Source organism: Limanda limanda, chromosome 9 (assembly GCF_963576545.1).
Source record: "Limanda limanda chromosome 9, fLimLim1.1, whole genome shotgun sequence".
Lineage (NCBI taxonomy): Eukaryota > Metazoa > Chordata > Actinopteri > Pleuronectiformes > Pleuronectidae > Limanda > Limanda limanda.
Genome location: NC_083644.1, coordinates 24,568,390 through 24,588,993, shown reverse-complemented (window position 1 = coordinate 24,588,993; position 20,604 = coordinate 24,568,390). Strand labels below are relative to the sequence as shown.

General features: G+C 39.7%; 1 protein-coding gene across 3 annotated transcripts in view; it reads left to right on the top strand.

Annotated features, from left to right (window-relative positions):
• Positions 1-18,549, top strand: part of ryk (receptor like tyrosine kinase) — a 48,785-nt gene extending 30,236 nt beyond the window's left edge. For all 3 annotated transcript variants that reach the window (XM_061078304.1, XM_061078305.1, XM_061078302.1), the window contains 8 exons: positions 2,136-2,261; positions 7,816-7,902; positions 9,264-9,333; positions 9,988-10,120; positions 12,509-12,618; positions 12,757-12,916; positions 14,357-14,493; positions 17,363-18,549. In XM_061078304.1, the coding sequence (XP_060934287.1) occupies positions 2,136-2,261; positions 7,816-7,902; positions 9,264-9,333; positions 9,988-10,120; positions 12,509-12,618; positions 12,757-12,916; positions 14,357-14,493; positions 17,363-17,474 (935 nt within the window). In that variant the 3' untranslated portion in view covers positions 17,475-18,549. The remainder of the gene's footprint in view (positions 1-2,135; positions 2,262-7,815; positions 7,903-9,263; positions 9,334-9,987; positions 10,121-12,508; positions 12,619-12,756; positions 12,917-14,356; positions 14,494-17,362) is intronic.
• The last annotated feature ends 2,055 nt before the right edge of the window (positions 18,550-20,604 follow it).

Below are 20,604 nucleotides of genomic sequence, written 5' to 3'. Positions count from 1 at the left end.
TGCTTCATTACTGTGTCAACTTGTTATGTTTTGTGTTTTTAGATAGAGATCTACTCTATTTATCATTAGGTATTTATTTTCAAACTCATAGAAGGGACTCTTGAACCAATTTTGAAACAAAAGCTGAATAATCAAATTTATTGATGTGAAGTGCTGAACATTCTCTGGTTCAAGCTTCTGAAATGTGAGGATTTGATGCTTGTGTTTTGTCAATACAAATTTTTGTTTCATAATGGATGGTTAAGATACTCAGTAATTGAAGCACTCCCATTAGCATTCACAATGTGTGTTTCAATATGGGTAATTTCACATGTGAATACATTTTATTGTTAAAGGGGCTATATGCAAGCATTTGACGTAAAACATTAAAAGTTTAAATTGAGTTATCAAGAAGGTAACATTTAGTCAAAGAAGTCTATTTTTTTGCTGTTGCAGAGATATCTAGCAAGGTTAGCATGCTAACCAGCTAACCCTGGCCTATTCTGTCTTGTAGTATCACTGTAACTCAAAAGGTGATAGTGAGTCCCTGTTGTGTGTAAATATGTCCAACATGAGATGATGAAATATCAGTAGCAGTAACTATGTAGCCACCCTCTATTAATGCTGCTGCTCTCCTTCACAATCCTCAACCACTCATGATGCATCCTCTACTCGCCTAAGCATTCCATTTTTCCTCTCTCTCTTACTGGGCGGACAGAGATTTTACAGAAAAAAGCTACATATTCCCCAGTCCACGCAGGTGATTGGCTCGCTAGCCCAATCCCTGAATACACATGCAGCACATTTTCATGGACAGCTGGGTCAAGTGTACATTAGTGAGGAATGAATCACCAGGTCACTGACATGACATCAATTTGCCTGTCGTATACATGTAAACAGCCCTGACTTGTGTCCCAAACACTTATCAATTACATTCAATAAACTCAATCTATGAAGGTTTTGGATATGTAGTGTTCACACTGGAAAAGGGAGAAGCTTAATTATAAATGGATATTAAATATACTTCATTCAGCATAAATAGAGCACAACCTGTCAAAATGGCTGCTGTGAAAAGATGAATTGTTACTTCCTATTCATATAAAATAATGTAAGAATATACAAAATAATATACAAATCTTTTGGATTTGTTGTGAACCTTTTGCAAAGCGTGTGTTTGTGTGATGCATATGTTTCTTGTTAACTTTTGTGAACATTTGTTTTCATTCCTTCGAAAATAAATGGTGTTCTCAATTTTACCTGCAGAGGGCAGCATTGATCTGTTCTATGTAACTCCTTATTTTACACTTCATGTGCAGCAGAGATTTAAACTTCAAATATGTTTAAATTTGCAAAATAGCCAATGCAAAGTGTGAATCTTTGGACCCACAACATAGAAAAATGTAAAACACTTTTATTATGTTTTGAGGTTCATTTTGATATCAAAGACTTATTTTAATCTCAAATAATCTCATACAATTTAAATGTTCTCTACAAAGTATCATATGTAGTTTATAAAAACACAAAGGGACTTAATGTTACCTTCAATTGTGTCTGAAGGTTGTTTGCTGGGAAGTTTTCCATTATTTCTGTCTCATCTGTGGTTTACAAACCTTTCGTCCAAACTGCTGTTCCCAGCCTGTCAGATTGGTTTTACACACACCTGAGGTCTGGTTATAACTCACATATGAAGTGTGTTGATAGAAAGGGCTTGTGTATAAACAGTTTGTACATTTATGTGTAGATACTTAGATACGGTAAGGAACGGCCCCTGTGTGTGTGTGTGTGTTTCATATGAAAACTTACCGACCTGACTCAACCAGCAGAGTACATGGGGAGGCCTTGTAACGGTCCTGCTCTAATACAGGACTTTGCGTGTTGTTACTTTGATGAAACATGTTTACGGTACTGTACATCTCATGCTGACCACGTTTCTTTTAATATCTGGAATTCTTTGAATGCGTGTGAGGGATTTGTGTGTTTTACAGTAAATCTGTGTGTCAGTCATAAAGGGATCTCTTTCAAAAGTGATGCAAAGCAGATGTCCCCCCGCTTTTTTATCTCGTGGTAATCTGAGTTAAAAGACCTGTGACTCAGTAAGAAAGTGTTTTGGATTATGTGTATCTTTAATGAGACTCTTTGTTTTTTCATCCTCTCAGGCTACCCATCTCTCCGCATAGAGAAGAATGACCTGAGGAGCGTTTCGCTATTGGAGGCTAAATCTAAAGTGAAAGACATCGCCATCTCAAGGGAGAGGGTCACACTACAAGATGTCTTGCATGAAGGTATTTGTCTCTCGTGCTCCCTCTTTCCTCATCCCTCTTTTCTCTTTGTGAACCCCCAATGACTTCCGAGTTCTTCCCAAGAGTGTGAACATTATCTAGACACTAGGGCTGCAACTCACGACTATTCTGATAGTCGATTAGTCACCGATTATTGAAACGATTAATCGACTAATCGGATTATGAATGACACAAATTCTCAATTGCTCTTATTTAGCAAACAGCTTTGAAATTTTGCTTGAGGTTGTTCGAGGCATGTGATGACTGAAAAAACAGGCAATAAAGATTGTTACTTCATTAAAAAAAATGTCTTTTAATAAACTTTGCTGCATATAAGGGTACTGTGACACAAAAGCAAAGACAAATCAAGTTTTTGACCATTTAAAACCAAGGACAGGCAAAGTTCTAATAAAAAAGATAAATTAAAAATCATGTATCCATTTTTCCTGTTAACAAAAATAACAGGGAAAGTAACAGCAATAAAAACATCAACAAACGAAACTACAGTCTTCTTCTGACCAAATAATTGTGATTAAAAAAAGACGTTTGTCAGGCAATAGGATAACTTTTCGCTTTTAAACTCGTTAATAAAAAGTTTAAACCATATTTTTGTAATGGATGCTAGAATCCTGCGCGCAGGTATATACGTTTATATATAACATCTTACAGAGGCGAGTCCGCATCGTCTCCGTTACGACGTCACACGTGCCTCCTCCTAACATGCGCGTGACCTGCTTCCATGGAGAACAGGTCCGCTGTGCAGATACTGCAGGTAGTTTTTTTCGGGCTGTTACGGGTGAAGTTCTCCCGAACTTTTTACTTTCTGGTGCGCGATGCTGCTCCAGCGGAAGCCGGCAATGCTCCGTGTTTTGACGCTATTGCACATGCGCGACTTTCAGAGATAGGAAGGAAGCGAGATGGCTCACTCCTCAGCTGCTGTCATCAGCACCTCCGGTAAAACGCCGTTTAGTTCCGCTGCGCGGCACGAAAAACACGTGCTGTGACGTAACCAACGAATCATCGACGAGTAAATTCGTCAGCGACTATTCTTGTCATCGATTTTTGTCGACGACGTCGACTAATCGTTGCACCCCTACTAGACACACAGTGGTATTCAAATTGTGTCATAAGCACCTCTTTGAAAAGCCAAGAGCACAGATTGTGCCATGTGATGTGGTTACAAATGTTTCCCCTTGCTTTGTTCATGAATGCTGCTGTGGATGTGAGTTTTGAGTGGCAGGTTGGTGCAGATGTTTTGATGGTGTGGCTTTAATTAGCATTTAATTTCATTAAATATACACGTGCATGTGCACGAAAGTTGCTTTCGCACGTATTGGAGAGAGAGAACTGCAGTGCTACTTACGGGTACGTGCTAAACTGCAGCTGAGACTGTGGTCCGATTGTCTGCGTGGCTGTGTACGTTGCAGCAACAATGCAGCAACCGAGGAAAACAACAAGTTAGAGATCTTACTTTATTATGAGAAGTGTTCAAAATTGTTTTGCTTTATTATGAAACTGTGGCAGGACAAATTAGAATATGGAAGGCCGCCCCAGTCGAGATAATTAATGAGAAACATTTGTATACCTCCATTAAGTTCTGAGAGTCACCCTAACTACCTTCTGACCATTTTTTATAAAAGAAACTTGTATCAACAAACCAGTTCATTGTGGTAATGTTTTGATTTATTTGCACTTAAAAACCAACAAACAATTTACAACAAATCAAGGAAAGACACAAACAAATTATTAAGAAAAAACATCTCTCAAACATCTGGCCAAAGGACTACAGTTATATATTAGCCAGATGGCTATCACTGACACATTTACAAAAATGTTGATTATTGTGTGTTAATTTATAAACATAAATAAATGAAAATAAAATGAAACTACAAACAAAAAGAGCTGCACACTATTGGAACAGAGTAATGAAATACTGACAGTGTTCAAATTATACTGAGCTTTTGAAATATGGTTTAATGAGGTGACTAAAAATGACTGTAAAGAAAGCAGCAGTTGTAGTTTCCCACACATACACATACACACCTGAGGATTATAAATGCCTTATTCTCAGAGAATGACTTATTTTCCGAACAAAGGTACAAAGGCTTCCTGACCGTCTGAGAAAATCTTTATATTCTTACAACATTTAAGCGGTGCTGTCAAGGCACCAGAAAGAATGACTTCACGTCATGTCAGTGCTTAGTCGGCTATAAAGATTAAACCTCCGCCTGCGCAACTGATGACTTCATTTTGTCGTGAATGGTCTCGGGGATGATATTCAGCAGGAGCCTATATGACTTCAATGTCATAAAGTTAATTTAATTTGTCCCCCAACCGTATAAGAAGCCATGAAATAGAAGGAAGTGCAGTGAAAAGCCTGCAGCTGATAGCGGAGGTGTGACAGAATGAGGCATAAATTATAGATCATTGTAACCCTTTGTTGACAAGAACAGACATAAAAGTTGTAGAATGTCAGCTTTAACGCTAGTCGTTAGAATTTTTTTAAATGGAGCTTTTAAAAGTGGGAAAGTTCTGTTGAATGCACGTGTGAAAATCTAAAGTTATAAAAAAGCAGCTGCTGCAAAATGTACGCTACCCAACACAATTCGGATTTATGAATGTTTATTTAGTTAGAAGTGCAGAATTACATTTTCAGGAGTGTTGTAAATATGAGCCTCAGTTTTTACTGCATGGGGCTACAGCATACAGGGATGTATATACATTCAAAGCTCTGGTCCAAACCACCTCCCCTGATGAAACATTTGGCCGCATTAACAACTAGAATGGCCCTCAGAGAGCAAATACCTCCACCAAGGTCTAACAGTCCCCTTTTGAAACCATATTAAATTCACTAGAACCAGACTTTTATCTGGATCTGCACCAAATTTTACACACATACATAAATTTATATCCCATATATCAACAATATTAAAAACACTGTATCGCAGAATGTTTTCACAAGTGAAAAAAGATTCCTGGGTCTGGGATCTGGACACTCACCAACATTATGTCTTTTTTCTTCATAATCCCGCAAACTAAATAGCAAACAAATGCAGATAAAGACATAACCTCTTGGTGGAGGTAACAAGGCTGTTAATGCTGTGTATTTATATCAAGTGTTTGTATCATGTTTTTTTTCGTACGTTGTAGAGTGTCAAGCCCGTAGCCATCAGATTACGAATCCGAACACGGGTGCAGGGAAAAGTCGAATAACGTAATTTTTCTTCATTCTGAAAAATCATACAATCCACATATGAAGGTAATGTTTATTTATTAAATTAATTCATTTTCAAATGCGCTTTTAAATGTGCTTTGGGAAATTAGATGTAATTATTTAGAATTCCCCTCGGTAATGTAACATACATGTTGAATAAAAAATTCAACTCAATTTGAAGCCAAGAGCATCTTGTTTAAGAAAATGCTTAAATTGGGTATAAAAGCATACAGTCACATGGGAAGTCAGAAATTCTTAAATCTGCCAGAAAAACCCAACAGCAAACAAACACACCAACACACACTTTATCTTCATATCCAGTTGGATGTCAAATGAGGTTATTGGGATTTACTGTAATTCTGGGACTTCATATACTTTTGTTGGCCAGCGTGGATGTGAAATAAGCCTTAAATTGAATTTATAATGTTCTTGAAAAGTCTTAAATGTGTCTTGTTGGGACGTTCAGAAACCCCGAAAGCTGAGATACAGTAGTGTGAGAGTATAAATTTTACTTTACTACATCTGTTTTTTAGTTTAATGTTTTTCATCTGCACAACACTGACATGTGTTCCTTTTAATTTTTTCCCTTTTTATTTTCTTTTCATGCTCTGAGGATATTATGCAGAGACAGGTCACTGTACTGCACTTCTCTCGACGGTCATATAAGAGTCAGAGCTTAACTCCAAACAATTATAAACTTTCCATAAACTTTAAATCGTTCCTCCTGAGGTATATAACATATTGACCGAAAGTCTAAGGCCCTGAAGATAAACATTCAGCTTCAGTTTGGCTCGATCAGTCTTCGTCTCTGGAGACTCTGGATGCTCTTGGATGGGATTCAGCCTTGTCATGGAGTGATGGTACTGAACAAGACCGTACTTCACTTTCTGGAGATTTGCCCACGCTGGGGTTTATTGTGGCTGTTGGAGTGATGTAAGAGTTACCCAAGGATGAATACAACACAACAGTGTGGGTGTTCTGTTTTGAAATGCCACCTAAACGCCTTTAGGGGCTTACTGTCATTGTTTGTGAACATAGGTAGTATTCTCTTGCCAAATTATTTTCTTTATTCTTCTGTGTTTTATGACTTAAATCTAGACACTGTAATTGAAAGAAACATAAAAATTGCTGTTCTTAACTCTGGTTGCACTGTGGCTGACAAGCTGTAAATTGAGAAATATCTCAACAACTCATAAATGCTTTTTTGTGCAGACATTCATGGTTTATCAAGGATGAATTTACATATTCAGAATCAGCATATCACTGTGAGCAATTATCAACTTTATATTTTATTTCAGGGTCAAGCATAACCTCTGCAATTCCTCTGTGTTGTGTTGTAACTTCAATTAAAAATTAATGACTAGTTGGTTGACTATCTACTGCACAATTTCTTACAATATCTGCTTTCAGACATGCACTGAACTCTGGATAATCTCCAGAAGGGCTGTATGTGTGCATGCAAAATTCCTCTGGACTTTCTCTGGAGTTTTTCCTGCCGGCCCTCCAGTAGGAGAACATCTGAATAAGCCAATGTTCAAAAACACCAAAAGATCTTCCACAGCATTCAGTGTCCTCAGTCAGCCCTGAGGTTTTTTAATTAAAACTGCCTGAAAACTTTTACTCTCACGCTTTACAAGGGTCATTGTTGGACAGTCTTGAGGTAAAATAAAAGTCAAATGAATTACAAAATGTCAGCAAATTCAAAATAAACCTTGAAAACACACAAGAGATAACACCTGAGGTACAAAGAAATCAGAGAAATGCAGGCCACGTCTCGGAGGTGGTTGAACTCTGAGTGTTCTGTTCTTGGGAGCCGGCAGGTCCAGACAGGCTCAACAGAAGGCAGGAGCTGGAGGAAGACAGTCAAACACTCACCCTGTTGTTATGTTTGTCTGTGCTTGAAACACAAGGCGTAGTTAGCCTAAGGGTTCAGATGGGGTTTTTTAAGTTTACGTTACTGGTTTACGTTGTGAAATGGTATTTTACCTCAGCAAAGTCCTCGGAGCAAAGCGGTGACAGTTTAGACAACGGAGATGATGAACGTGCTCACTTAGCCGTCTTACATTGTACAAAGTTGTGAATCATTGGACCCAATGAAAGACCCTCTGCGCTCCACTGACTTGCTCTTGTTTTGGCTTCTGTCAGCGACACAGGAGCCAAACCTGCCTAATCCCATTAAGAGACAAAGTGTTTTAAGCAGAAGCCTGTCCACCTCTGTCCACAGACCAGCCAGGCATGACGGCCAGCGACAGCGATGGCATTTCGATCCTTGAATGTGATGCCTCTGGCTTTGTTTCTCCTGCCCTTTTCCCCAGAGAAAAACCTGTGGTTTGTGTTTGACAGGCACGTTTGGCCGCATCTTCCACGGCGTGCTGCTGGACGAGAAGGACCCAAGTAAGGAGAAGCAGGTCTTTGTGAAGACAGTGAAAGGTATGCGTTCCGTGCTGGCTATGAAAACGCTCAGTTGACTGCACAGTTGTCAAAGAAATGAAAATATTGTCAAGTGGAGTGTTGTAAGTTTTCCCATCTCTATTAATGTTCAACATGCTGTGGGTTTTCTAAGAAGTGAGGTTTGGCAAAATAAACACTGTCAAGCTCAGTAAGCATCAATAGACTGAAACATGATTATAATGCCAAAGGCGTGAGAGGAATGACCAAGGTCAGTGGACTGAAACATAATATATCAAACATTTCAGTTGACACCGTGTGGTTTTTAATTTGATTTCAATGATTTGATTTTTTTAGGTCTGTTTTTGTGCTTCCAAGCCAGTAACAGTTGTGGTCGAGAAGTGCTGTTTTAGGGTTGTCCGTCCGTCTCATTCTTATTAGAGTGATACTGCAGGAACAAATGTGTCAAATGTAAAAGTCACTGTGACGTCCCAACAGACATAATACACCTAACATATTTTGTTCAAAGTCCTGAAAAAAGTCTTCAGTGCATGTTCTGGGGTGTCTGTATAGAATTCTGCCCATCCCATTCTCTCAACAACACCTGAAGGGGATTTCTTCACATCTGGCACAAACATCCACTTGGGCTCCAGGATGAATTGATTAGAGTTTAGTGGTCATAGATCACTTACTTCATAAACTGGTTTTTCGGTCATAACTAAAAAATAGATTTAGTACCTTTTATTCAATTTAAGCCTGGATGGACATGAATGTGAAGTCGACAGGTTGGAGGAGGTGATTATTCTAGTGTGTTTTGTTGTGTGAACCCTGGTGTTGAGCGCTTTAGGCTGTTAACCAAACATGGCCTGTAAAAATAAGTGCTTCTCTAATGACTTCAGCAGATGTCCATACATTGTTTCAGTCCAGTACACTGATCTGACCGTAGATTAATTGCAAGTCTTACTCGCGCTGCAGCTTTTGCACATTAGCGAAAGGCCTCCTCTATATGGGAGTGTCGGGTTGTTTGTTAGCGGCATGTGTCGGCTCTCTCTGCCAGTTGCCTTCTGACCTCTCCTTTCTCATGTTTACTCAGGGAGGGGTGGATACCTCCAGCGAACAATATCCTCGTGCCAGTCTTGGCTTTGTTAAACTCTTTACTTCCTTCTCATGCTCCTTTTGGGAGTACCACACGATGGCAAAGGGGCATTCACAGATTTAAAAACTGGCAAACCCAGTTTCCCACTAAAAATAACTATGAGAACAGGGATCTGTGCTGGGAAACAAGTAAAAAGCTAACACTTCATCGAGTCACAGAGTAATGTAACCTTACCTTTTCATCTGCTACTGCAAACCCGCAGCTATAAGGGACTCATATCCGATTGTGTCTCTGAAATAATTCATAGATAATGCGTCTGAGGTGCAGGTGACCATGATATTGACGGAAAGTTGCAAACTTCGTGGACTCCATCACAGGTAAGTGGAAGCACTCACAGAACACAGGAGGTTATTTGTGGTTTTGGGGCAGTTTATGATAAAAAAAATGTATATATATATATATCAAAAGAAATATAATAAGCTAACAAGTTCATTTGGCCATTATAGCTCCCAAATAGCAGTATTAACCATTACCATGGTTATACTGTCGTCCACTTTTGGAACAGTGTGAATGTTGAAGTAGCCTTAAAGCTCTGGTTTAGTCCAAAGCCAACACTGCACCGTCAGAGCATTTCCTGTGGTCCTCTTCTAAATTACTCGTTCTGAATGTTGATGAAAGACGACTACATTTTAGATATGGAGCAGATACTGTAACTGAAACTGTTTATTTCTCAAAAAGATGCTATATTTTGATAGGGGGCTCATGCCTTAACTGCTCTGCCTTCATGTGAAAAAGACTGTCCTGCTCCTTCCTCTTTTCCTCTTTTTTGTCAGTAATTTGTCAGTAAGATAAACTGACTTCCTCCTCAACAGTTTGGCAGTGGTTTGGATTAGCCCATTAACATGAACTTTTGAATTCCATGAACCTGTTTGACATGCATCAAACTTCTACACATGTACAAAAACACTATATTTTCCATCTGTCACACACAGTGCTCCTGTTCCTTAATTGCTCTCACTCTCTGCCCTCAGAAATCTGTTACCCATAAGTCACGTGTGTACGGAGGATGGAGAGAAGCCAATGGTGCTGTTGCCTTTCATGGCCTGGGGGAACCTCAAGCTGTTCCTGCGGCAGTGCAAGCTAGCAGAGGCTAACAACCCACAGGTGAGGCTTTTAAATCGGAGTACATTTTCTGGAGCTTTAAGGCACTTATTAAGCCATTAAGATAAATACCTCGATGCGAGCCATGTATGGCACAGACATTTATTGAGCTATTAAAATAAATCCCCCCCAAATTGGAAGAAAAGTCAGATTAAATCCCGTGTCAAGCCTGAAAGAATGTTTTGTGTGTTTGCGGCAATCCACAGCAAATACCATCTACAAGTTTACACTGTTATTAGAAGGACTGTTGAGATAATCATGAAGCTGGTGCTCAGGGCAGAGATTTTTATTTGCTATGTAAAGACAATCAGTCTTTTGTACAGGTTCACCCCAGGGAGTCTTTGATGTGCTTGGCAAAGACACAGTGCGAATCCGACCAAATCCAAAATACAGATGCAGCAAACATTTTTGCAATCACAAGACGAAGCTTGCCATCCATTTGCATTAATCAAAACATCTTTTATGAAGTTTCAGTTAACACATCAGCACCTTTACTCTATGCAATCTCACTTTCTGGCACTTGTCAGGGAGAAAGACATAGTCATTAAGTTTCTGCGGGTGCAAGAAACGTGGACCTATAAATCAGTGTTTCAGTATAGAGGAGATAAAACTGAGGAAAGTACAACACCACAGTGTGGCATTTGTTCTGAAAGTGAACATCTGGTTTGGAAGGTAGAACTGTGGTGCTGAGGGGGGAGAACACGTGGTGAGTGTTGACCTTTTCCACAGTTGTCAAGTTTTCACAAACCAGTTACATCGTGCTCGACAGTCGAGCGCCAGCTACACGTGTCTCACTTTGGTCCAAGTTGTTGACTTTAAATGTTCTTATCTGTGTTCAATGGTTGCCAAGACTTTTTGTGTTGTGGGGATTAATTAATTTAGGCTGTATCACAGCGGCGTCCACTCTCAGATAAGATTAAACAACCAAAACATTCCCACTTTGGGTACTTTAGCCAGGGTTCATGCAGCGGACTCCCTGTAGTAGATCAGATGTGTAGAAAACTCTCTTTGGCCACACCAATGTTTACATGGCCTTGAGCAGCTACAAGCATTAAAAGCAAGTTTCTCTAATGACTGACACTCAAACCTCGACAGAGGAACCACGTCAGTCAGATCAATCTCCCTCAAAGTTGCTCAGAACTATTAATGCTATGGTTTAACATTTCACCGCTGATGTCATCTGTTGCTCTTTGCACTAGACCAAACAAAACAAGCCGACAGCCATGCTAGCAGCTCTGGGAGGCCGAGCTTTGGCAAAGAGGGGGTTCAGGCTAAATCAGGGGTGGGGAACTTTTTTTTTTGTCAAGGACCATTTTAAATTTTATAACGTATTTTGTGGGCTCCACTAAATTATTGAACACGTATATCACACCAACCTCTCTGATGCAATGGCTGGAACTGCTTCTTCTTGGCTCGGTGTCTGATGTGCTGGGTATGGGGGTCGGGGAAGGTATGATGATGCTACTCACAGCCGGGTTAAGCCAAAACAACTTTTTCAAGCAAATCCTCACCTTTGGTAGAGCAATTCCTCCCTCGTGTCTAACCCAGCAGTGATCCCACAAATACCAAGTAGGTCAGTTCTTATCATATTCATTTGCAGACCAGGGAGAAGAAAATCAATCGTGATGATTGTCCGAGATGATACAGAACACATTCTGTTGTGTATCGTTCCCCCTGACTGTGACCTTACAGACAGACAGACAGAAGGGACCGCAATGAAGTCTGTCTTTTTTTTGTGGATATTTGTCCAATAACTGTTTAATTGTTTCACTTAAAAACTCAAATGTTAATCTCTTGGGGGCACTAGAGTCATAGGATCATCCACGTCAGTAGGATCCATGGTCACATGCTCACATCCATGGTTACAATGAATATTTGTTACAAATTGTATGGCAATCCATTAAACGGTTGTCGTGATTGCTTAATGTTACTCTAAGAACCAAACTTTCAACCTCCTGTTGGCTCTGACCGATATCCCCCCTTGCTACAGCCTCCTACTTGAGACTAACATGGCTAAAAATAAAAGTGTGTTGTGGTTGTGTTTACTAAGTAGATGACCTTTTTCTTTTATAATACATTTTTTGTTGTGGACCAAAATTCCTCTAAAATGTTATTTTCCAGGGCACAAGATTGTTCTGCTACTTCAATTGATTAACTTTTCACTTGTATGGGAACATTTAAATTGTTCTCGTGTCTGTAACTCCCAGTTTTGACACAAATTAGGCTGACGACTATTTACAGATATTAGAACAATTTAACACAGAAGACCCATTTTACTACAGTTAAGTCACGTCAGCTGCGGTTTCCTGTCCCCCCCCCCCCCCTTTTTTTGATTTTCCTGCCTCTGTTTCTCAACCGTACATCGTCTCTCCCTCCCTCGTTTCCTTTCAGGCAATCTCTCAACAAGACCTAGTGTACATGGCGATCCAGATTGCCTGTGGAATGAGCTACCTGGCTCGTAGGGAGGTCATCCACAAAGACCTCGCCGCCAGGAACTGCGTGTAAGTGTCCCTGACCCAACTCAACACTGTCGTCATTTGTCCTTACTTCTTCCTGTAGCATTAAGTAGATTTTCTTTGGAATTTAATCTAAAAAAAAATAATACTTGTCTCTCCCGCTCCCCCCACTCCCCCCGGCAGCATTGATGACAACATGCAGGTGAAGATTACAGACAATGCTCTTGCTCGGGACCTATTTCCCATGGATTACCACTGTCTCGGAGATAATGAGAACCGGCCCGTTCGCTGGATGGCCCTGGAAAGCTTGCTCAACAATGACTTCTCTAGTGCGAGTGACGTGGTAAGAAATAATGTACCAGATGCACAATGTACTTCTTGCAGCTAAAGGCCCACGATATACTTGCTGTGTACTACGCATATTCAAGATGGCTGCCTCGTGGATCCTGCATGCGTTCGATGTGTAGGTTGGGCATGACCAACAGAAGTGGCAGTGAAATGGCAGACAAGAAAAGTAATCTAGCCGTTTTCATAGCATGTCTGATTAAGGGGTCTGACGAACCACCTACTGTTGCACGATCGCCCCCTTTTCTGACTCGATCTTTACATTAGTGAAATGTTGATCTCTGTGCGTGTCGCCATCTTTGTTAATGTTTACCACATGCAGTTATGGAAGTGGCAGAAACATCTGTCCGAGTCAAAGATTATAGAGCGGAGCAAACTACAATGTAGTCTGAGTTGTGTGGTGGGCCCTCAGCTAGAATCCTCCAGTAACACGCACAGCACATAAGCATTTATGTGAGGAAATAGATGTTTACAATGCAGCCGTTTGCCTACACATACAGGAGGTCAAACAGGAAGTATATTGCACAGCTAAGGATGCAGCTCTCTAATCTGTGGAAAGTGTATTCACCAACAAAAAAGTAACATTTCCTGTCTCTCAGGGTTTTTAATAGATAAAATATTTCCAGGGGCCATAAAATAAAGAAGGTGATACAGGAAATGGCACCAATTGTGTTGAAGCCGTTCTCAGACGGTTAGTCAAGGTATCAGAGGGAAGGGAGTAGCAGTGTTAAGCTCCTCGAGTCTCCGTCTCTTCCCTCTTTCCTGTCTCAGGATAGCAGAGCACCGGAGAAACTCCCTGCCCTTCCTCCAAATGTTTCGTGTCACTCCATTAAAGGTCATGACACACTGACACAGCAGCAAGTAGCTCTTCTCAGGGATCCTTTGCTGTGGCCTGTTCATAAGTCACTGTCAGCACTGATCGAGACATAAACAGATTGATTTTACATAATTATGACCCCTCACAACAAGTGTAAGGTCGACACCTTCTCAAAGCCCAAGTGACCTAAGATAAATGTTCATGATGATGAAAGTAACACTTGTTCAGAAGAATGAGGAAGTCCTATTTTCTTTGTCCCCTTATGGGAGGTCAGCGTGAGGGTCAGTACAGAGCGTGCCCTCGCTGACACGGGAGTTTGGACCAAGAGTTGCCTGACACATAACTGCCACCCGACTGTTTACTTCCATCCTCTCTACTAAGACTTGCACTGATTATTTATTTTGCACATAAACTTTTCAACATAATTTCCTTGCATTGTTCCTGTGGAACATGTTGTATTTGAACGTAAACGGGCACCGGGCTCTGGATAGAAATGGTGATTATGTTTATCCTGTTGGAAAATAACACATGAGAAACAACTGCTTCTGTAGATTATGTTTAGGAAATGCTGTAAATGAAAGTAAACGCTGGTATCAGTGCTAATCACTTGTGTTTTCACAGTGGGCCTTCGGAGTGACCCTGTGGGAACTGATGACTCTGGGCCAGACCCCCTACGTCGACATTGACCCTTTTGAGATGTCGGCCTATCTGAAGGATGGGTACAGAATAGCACAACCAATCAACTGTCCAGATGAACTGTACGTTGATCACACATTCTCACATTTATTTCCTGATTCATTGATTTCTGAGAAAACACAGATTTAAAATTGTGACCATTAACTTGTGTAAGTTACTCTATTGGTTCAATCCCAAATATTGTTCAACACTTTTCCAAAAGCTGTTTAATATTATTATATATTTTTTTTAATGTTGACTTTGAGGCCAGTGTACCTTCACACTGGAAATTATCATTACAGATTAACATAGACATTCCAAATTCCCCAAAGTGTCTAAGTTTTCAGTTAGGAATGCCTTCCTAAAACTAATGCAGTCTGATACAGCAGTCCTGTAATAAATCATTCCTCTAATGTCAATGTTCAGGCTTTGACGAAACAGTTTTAAAGAGGTGCAGGTTGAACATCACATTTAGCTGACGCTTTTAACCAAAGCGACTTACAATAAGTGCATTCAACCATGAGGGTACAAACCCAGAACAACAAGAATCAAGAAACTACTATTTCTTCAAGAAAACCAAATTACAAAGTGCTATCAGTAAGTGCAGTTTAAGTGCTACTAAATTGTTAGTTTAAACATTTATTCAAGGTGTAGTCAGAAGAGGTGTGTTTATAGATTGCGGCGGAAGATGTGTCGACTTTCTGAACAGTACGGTCGTCTTGGAGGATGTATTTCGTGGTACTGCTGAACTGTGGTTCCTATTATGAGGTTAGCTACATATTCAAACTCTGGATCTGAGACATATTTTCATTAAGAACTAAACCTGCAACAATTTGCAGATTAATATATTAATAGGTGGACGGAACATAAAGACATGTTATTTTTCAATCAAACAAACCTCTTCAAATTGTAAAGAATTAGCTGCCTTTCTTCATCTTACATTATTTTACATTAAATATAATCTAATACTACTCTATATAAAACTATTATATTTAAATGTACTACAGCTTTTGAACTACTGATCAGATAAAATAGTTAGATTAGATTGAAGGGTGAAAGGTGGGTGTGTTTGTATAGAACATTTCAAGGCAATTCAAAGTGCTTTATATATAAGAAGCTACATGTTTCTTTGTCCTCTGATTCAACGTGGAATACAAACTGATCATTGGTTGCAGTTGTAATCAACAAGTGTCTTACTGAGATCACTGGAGAGACACAGGCAAGTCAGTCAATGAAGCATTATGAAGAACATGAACACTAATACACAATAAATCTGTTCAAATTAATACATTTGTTAAAGTCTTGAGAAATAGAAGCATACAATCGATCTTTCAAAATTTTAACTGACTAAATCGTTAATATATGCTGATAGGTAGTTTTTCCATTATCGTTACTATCTTACCACATGTGCTTCTACGTGACAGTTAAAATAAATGACAAGTCTGTGGTTATTTACAAGTCACTGCCCACAGACATATTTTATTTCTGCAGTGACTGCAACGTGTGTTTGTTTTGCTGCAGTCAGCCTTGTTATTGCAGACTTTGACCCAATAGGGTTTCAGTGACACCTTGTTATATAATACCAGCTTAATCAAACTGAAATAATATGGAGCTTATCAACATCCTGCAACTGTGGAGAAGGAGTGAGCGGTGTCCACACACACACGCACGCTTTTCCTCTACGACATTTTTATTTACAGAGACCTTCCGTGATATCGGGTTTACAGTGATGCTGTCGCTGGCTCACTGCTGCAGAGTCACTGGGGTTTTCCAGGCTCCGAGCTCGGCTGCACTGGGTTAACGTTAACATGTTGTGCATGGCTGACTGAAGTCACTGCGAGATCAGTGACATAATTCATAAAGATGTTTTCTATAACACTGACATTCATAGACTTAGTTTTATAAGGAAATGATAAATGTTGGTCATAAATATTTTTATCAGTATTTATTTGTAGAAGTAGACTGAACTCTGAGGCACATGGTTGATAACGGTTTTATTGGATTTATGATAATTTCATTTTCTGTATATGCTCCTGTTTGTTCACATCAGTCTCTTCCTGCATTACGTTGTGGATACACTGCTGAACCCAGTGGAAAACCCTTTAGCTTGAACCCCTGCTGGACCTCTGCTGTCTTCAATTATGTTTTGATAAAACAGTATTTTTTTTTTGTCTTCATACCCAACGATCTGAATACACAGCAACAGTCCTCGCTTCCTTTTTACAACCACGCAAAACTTTCTGTAACAACCCCCTGTGTTGTTTAACTTTGAATTGCATGTTAGCGAGGTCATCCAATATAGTTTTTTTTTTTTTTTTTTGGAAGATTGCTAAAATCTGTTTGTTTATGAGTTACAGATACGCCAAATCTGTGATTCATGCTTTTATTTCCTCATGTTTAGATGACATTAACGGCCTCCTAACAAGGAGAATTCAGAAAATGATTCACGTTCTCCTCCAGATTGTAATGAACGCTGACAAAAACAGAGAGAAGAGACCGGGTTTCTCCCCTTTGAATGTTTTTATGTTGGCTGGCAGCTTAGTTCACTGCTGCTATAACAATACACTCGTGAAAAATGTTTACTGCGCACCTTTTGGATTTGACTTGTCCTGGAAAACGCTTCAATGGTTTAAAATCTATTCAAAGAACAAAGGGATTAATCGCCTGAATTCTGTGAAATAGCTGAAGTTGGTTTCCTACTAAAACAAAATTTTTTCTCCAAAATATCCGAGGCTGTGAAATTCTTCATTTAAAGTCATGATTGATTACATCTCACTCATTTTTATCAGTGCTGCACAGGCGGCTGGAGAATACAACACCAACTGTGGGTGTAAATGTCACTCACTTAAATCGTCTATCCTCCGAGTTAGAGGCCAGTGTCACTCCCCCCACCCTCATCCTTAAGTTGCTCATGGACAGACGTCTAACCCGACCCTTCTCCTTGTGTTGCAGGTTTGCAGTGATGGCGTGTTGCTGGGCCCTGGACCCAGAGGAGAGGCCCAAGTTTCAGCAGCTGGTTCAGTGTCTCACAGAGTTCCATGCAGCATTGGGGGCTTACGTCTGAAAGCGAGGCGTTTTTTTTCTTCCTCTTCTTCAAAACAACGAGCAACATTTAAGGCTGGAGGACACTGTTCATGAGGAACACGCGGAGGAAATTGTGCCTTATCGGACGAACGAGCAGGCGTTCATCTTGTACAGTCATGGAGTTTTTATATAGTTGAATTACCTTTTTACAGCATAGCAAAGTAAAAGGATTCTTTGTCGAATATTGTTTTATATGCTTTGAAAGCGTCTAGGAACGGCAGTTACAGGGCCCCGCCCTCGCCAAGAGAAACGATGGAAAGATGTCGTCGTCTATACCGAACATCAACACTTACGGACATTTTTGTGCCAATGGAACAATTTTTAAAAAAATATGCCAATCTTGACGATCATGGTTTTAAAGACAGTATTTTCTACAGTTTTGTTACTAGTGTAAATTGCAGATGTGGTTTGAATGAGAGTGACTCTACTAAAGAACAATTTTAGGTACCAAAGTAGAGTTTAAGGGCTTCATTTGTGTATGTAACCGTGTTGTCGAGCGTGCAAGCTTGGTACGAGACGCCCCCTCGATGGTACACTGTTTTCTGAGCACTGTGCCACAGATGAGTTGTTCTGTCTCCTGATGGACGAGCCGACACTAAGCAGAGATGACCCTGTTTTTTACAGATATGGACGCCACAGCTTCTACAATATCAGTGCCACAAAGCTACGTACACATATTTTTGTAGAACAACATCCTGAGTGAACTTTGGACGTTATTATTATTTGAATGCCACCATATTCCTACTCTTTTGTACATTTTTATTTCCACTATGACATCATCCGAACAAAATTATCCTGTCCTCTTTGTTTTATAAGCTTGATTGTTCTGCGTCAGAACACAGCCCTTCACAGGACTCTTCAAATTATTTTTGTGAGTAACTAGAAAACTAATAATCACTGTGAACACACACAAAACTGCCTACCAGCTTGGTCTAATCTTATTCTACCACCTTTAACATCTTTGTGATGTGTCTTTATGGTCACTGCATGTTGAATTAAGGTTGTAAAATGCTTCCCGAGTTCTTATCCAAAAATTAAATGGGATCTTTTAAATATAATAAGCCTACTTCATTTTTTCCCTTATCAAAAGCATACAGTGCATCAGTATCGTGCTCTTGCTGTGTAGTAAAAAGTTCCTCTCCTGGCTTTGATTAAACCCATAAAAAACCCACCCCATCCATCCATTATCTATAGCGCTTATTATCTGAGGGTCATGGGGGAGCTGGAGCCGATCCCTGCTGACATTGGGGGAGAGGCAGGGTACATTCTGGACATGTTGTCTAGCGTTTCACACAAAATCCCATCTCTCATTCTGCAAAATTGTACATAGAAATCAGTCAAATGGCCCAAATATAACGAACATCACTAACAACACACTGCTCCCCTGTAGATTTTAATCATTAAACACGCAAACCTCTGCTGGTTTTCCGTTTTGAAAGCTACTCAATGCTACACTATGCTACGTGTTGATATGGCAGTAATTAACAAGTCAATGTTTCTGAAGGGGAATGTATTTATCTGTCGCTCTCGACAACAAACGAATCAGCAATAGTTGCCACAAGGCTACAGGTTGATTACGTCATCAAACGGCTAATAATGTGCTGCTAGATCAACTTTGGTCCTAATCACCAGCGCGAACCGAGCTAGCTTAGCTTGCAGAATACTGATAACTAGCACATATTGCTACTGCAGAACATGGTACGCTACTGCACAACAATATTGAAAGCCCCACCCAGGAAGTGGACAGGATTGGTTCATTGGGCTTGTGATTAGGGACGGGAATCGGCAGGGACCTCCCGATACGATACTATCACGATACTTAGGTGGCGATACGATTTGTATTGCGATTCTGTGGGTATTGCGATTCTGTAAGTATTGCGATTCGATATTACGATTTCCTGGGATTTCTTTTGGTTATTTTTTTTTTTTTAAGTACTGGACCATGGAAAAATGTTGAATCATACCTTCAAATACAACACAGTCAAATTCACTTAGAGCTTTACAAGTTTTATTTCAAATATTAACATTAACTTAATGACTGCTGGGCAGCCAATAGAGAAAATAAATAAAAATGTTCCCTATTATTGTATAGCCCCTGTAAACTGCACACAAACTGACAGATTAAGAAATGTAAGCCACCTAGGCTACTTTTAAACAATAAATAAAAGGTAAATTAAATAGAATGAATAAAAGTTTACTTAAAATATAAACTTTGAAATAAACAAAAAGTAGGCTATTGTTCTTTGCATGTAGGCGATGCAAAGCTAGTGCTTGGGTATGTTTAGATTCTTGTGCAAAAACAAGAGCTGGTCAACATGCTCTGGGGTGATGTTGCTCCCCCCATATATTCCCCCCGTATAAACCAATAAATATGTTTAAAAAATAATAATTTAAAATCGATTTGGGAGGCAGAATGGCGATTTAAAATCGTCATTCACAAGAATCGCGATTTGTAACTGAATCGATTTTTCCCCCCATCCCTACTTGTGATGCATTAAAACCTGGCTTGTCTCGATCATATACTGTAAATAAAGAAAGACGACATCTTGATCTCCCCCTGGTGGCTGACTGCAATATCAGTAAGTAAATCAAGCCTCCTCCATGTTATGAGATGGGAGATGGGCCAAACAAACAAAAATCTGTTCAATTATTTCTGCTCAAATATTGTTTCTCAGGTGCTTCTAATCTCATTGTAGGTTGAAGAGCTCATTTTCCCATTTACTTTGTTTTCAATTTGTTATTTGACTACAGCTGCAGATGAAACGTCATCATTTGCTACTGACTCCCGATTGGTTGAGCATGCGTATGTGCCTGACTTTGGTACTGCAGCAGGAGGAAGAGAAGACGCATCGTCCATCTTTATTTAGGGTCTATGTCAGACATGGGCAAAGTACAGCCCGCCGAACTTGTCCAAATAATAAAAAAAAAAAAAAAAACTTTTAAACTAACAATTTAGTAACACTTAAATGGTACGTACTTATAGCACTTTGTAGTTTTGCTTTATTTTTTAAGAAATTGTACTTTTTGATTCTTGTTGTCCTGGGTTTGTCCTGGGTCAGCTAAATGAAATTTGCCCGGGAGTGTGGTGTATAGGGCTCGAAAGGGCACAT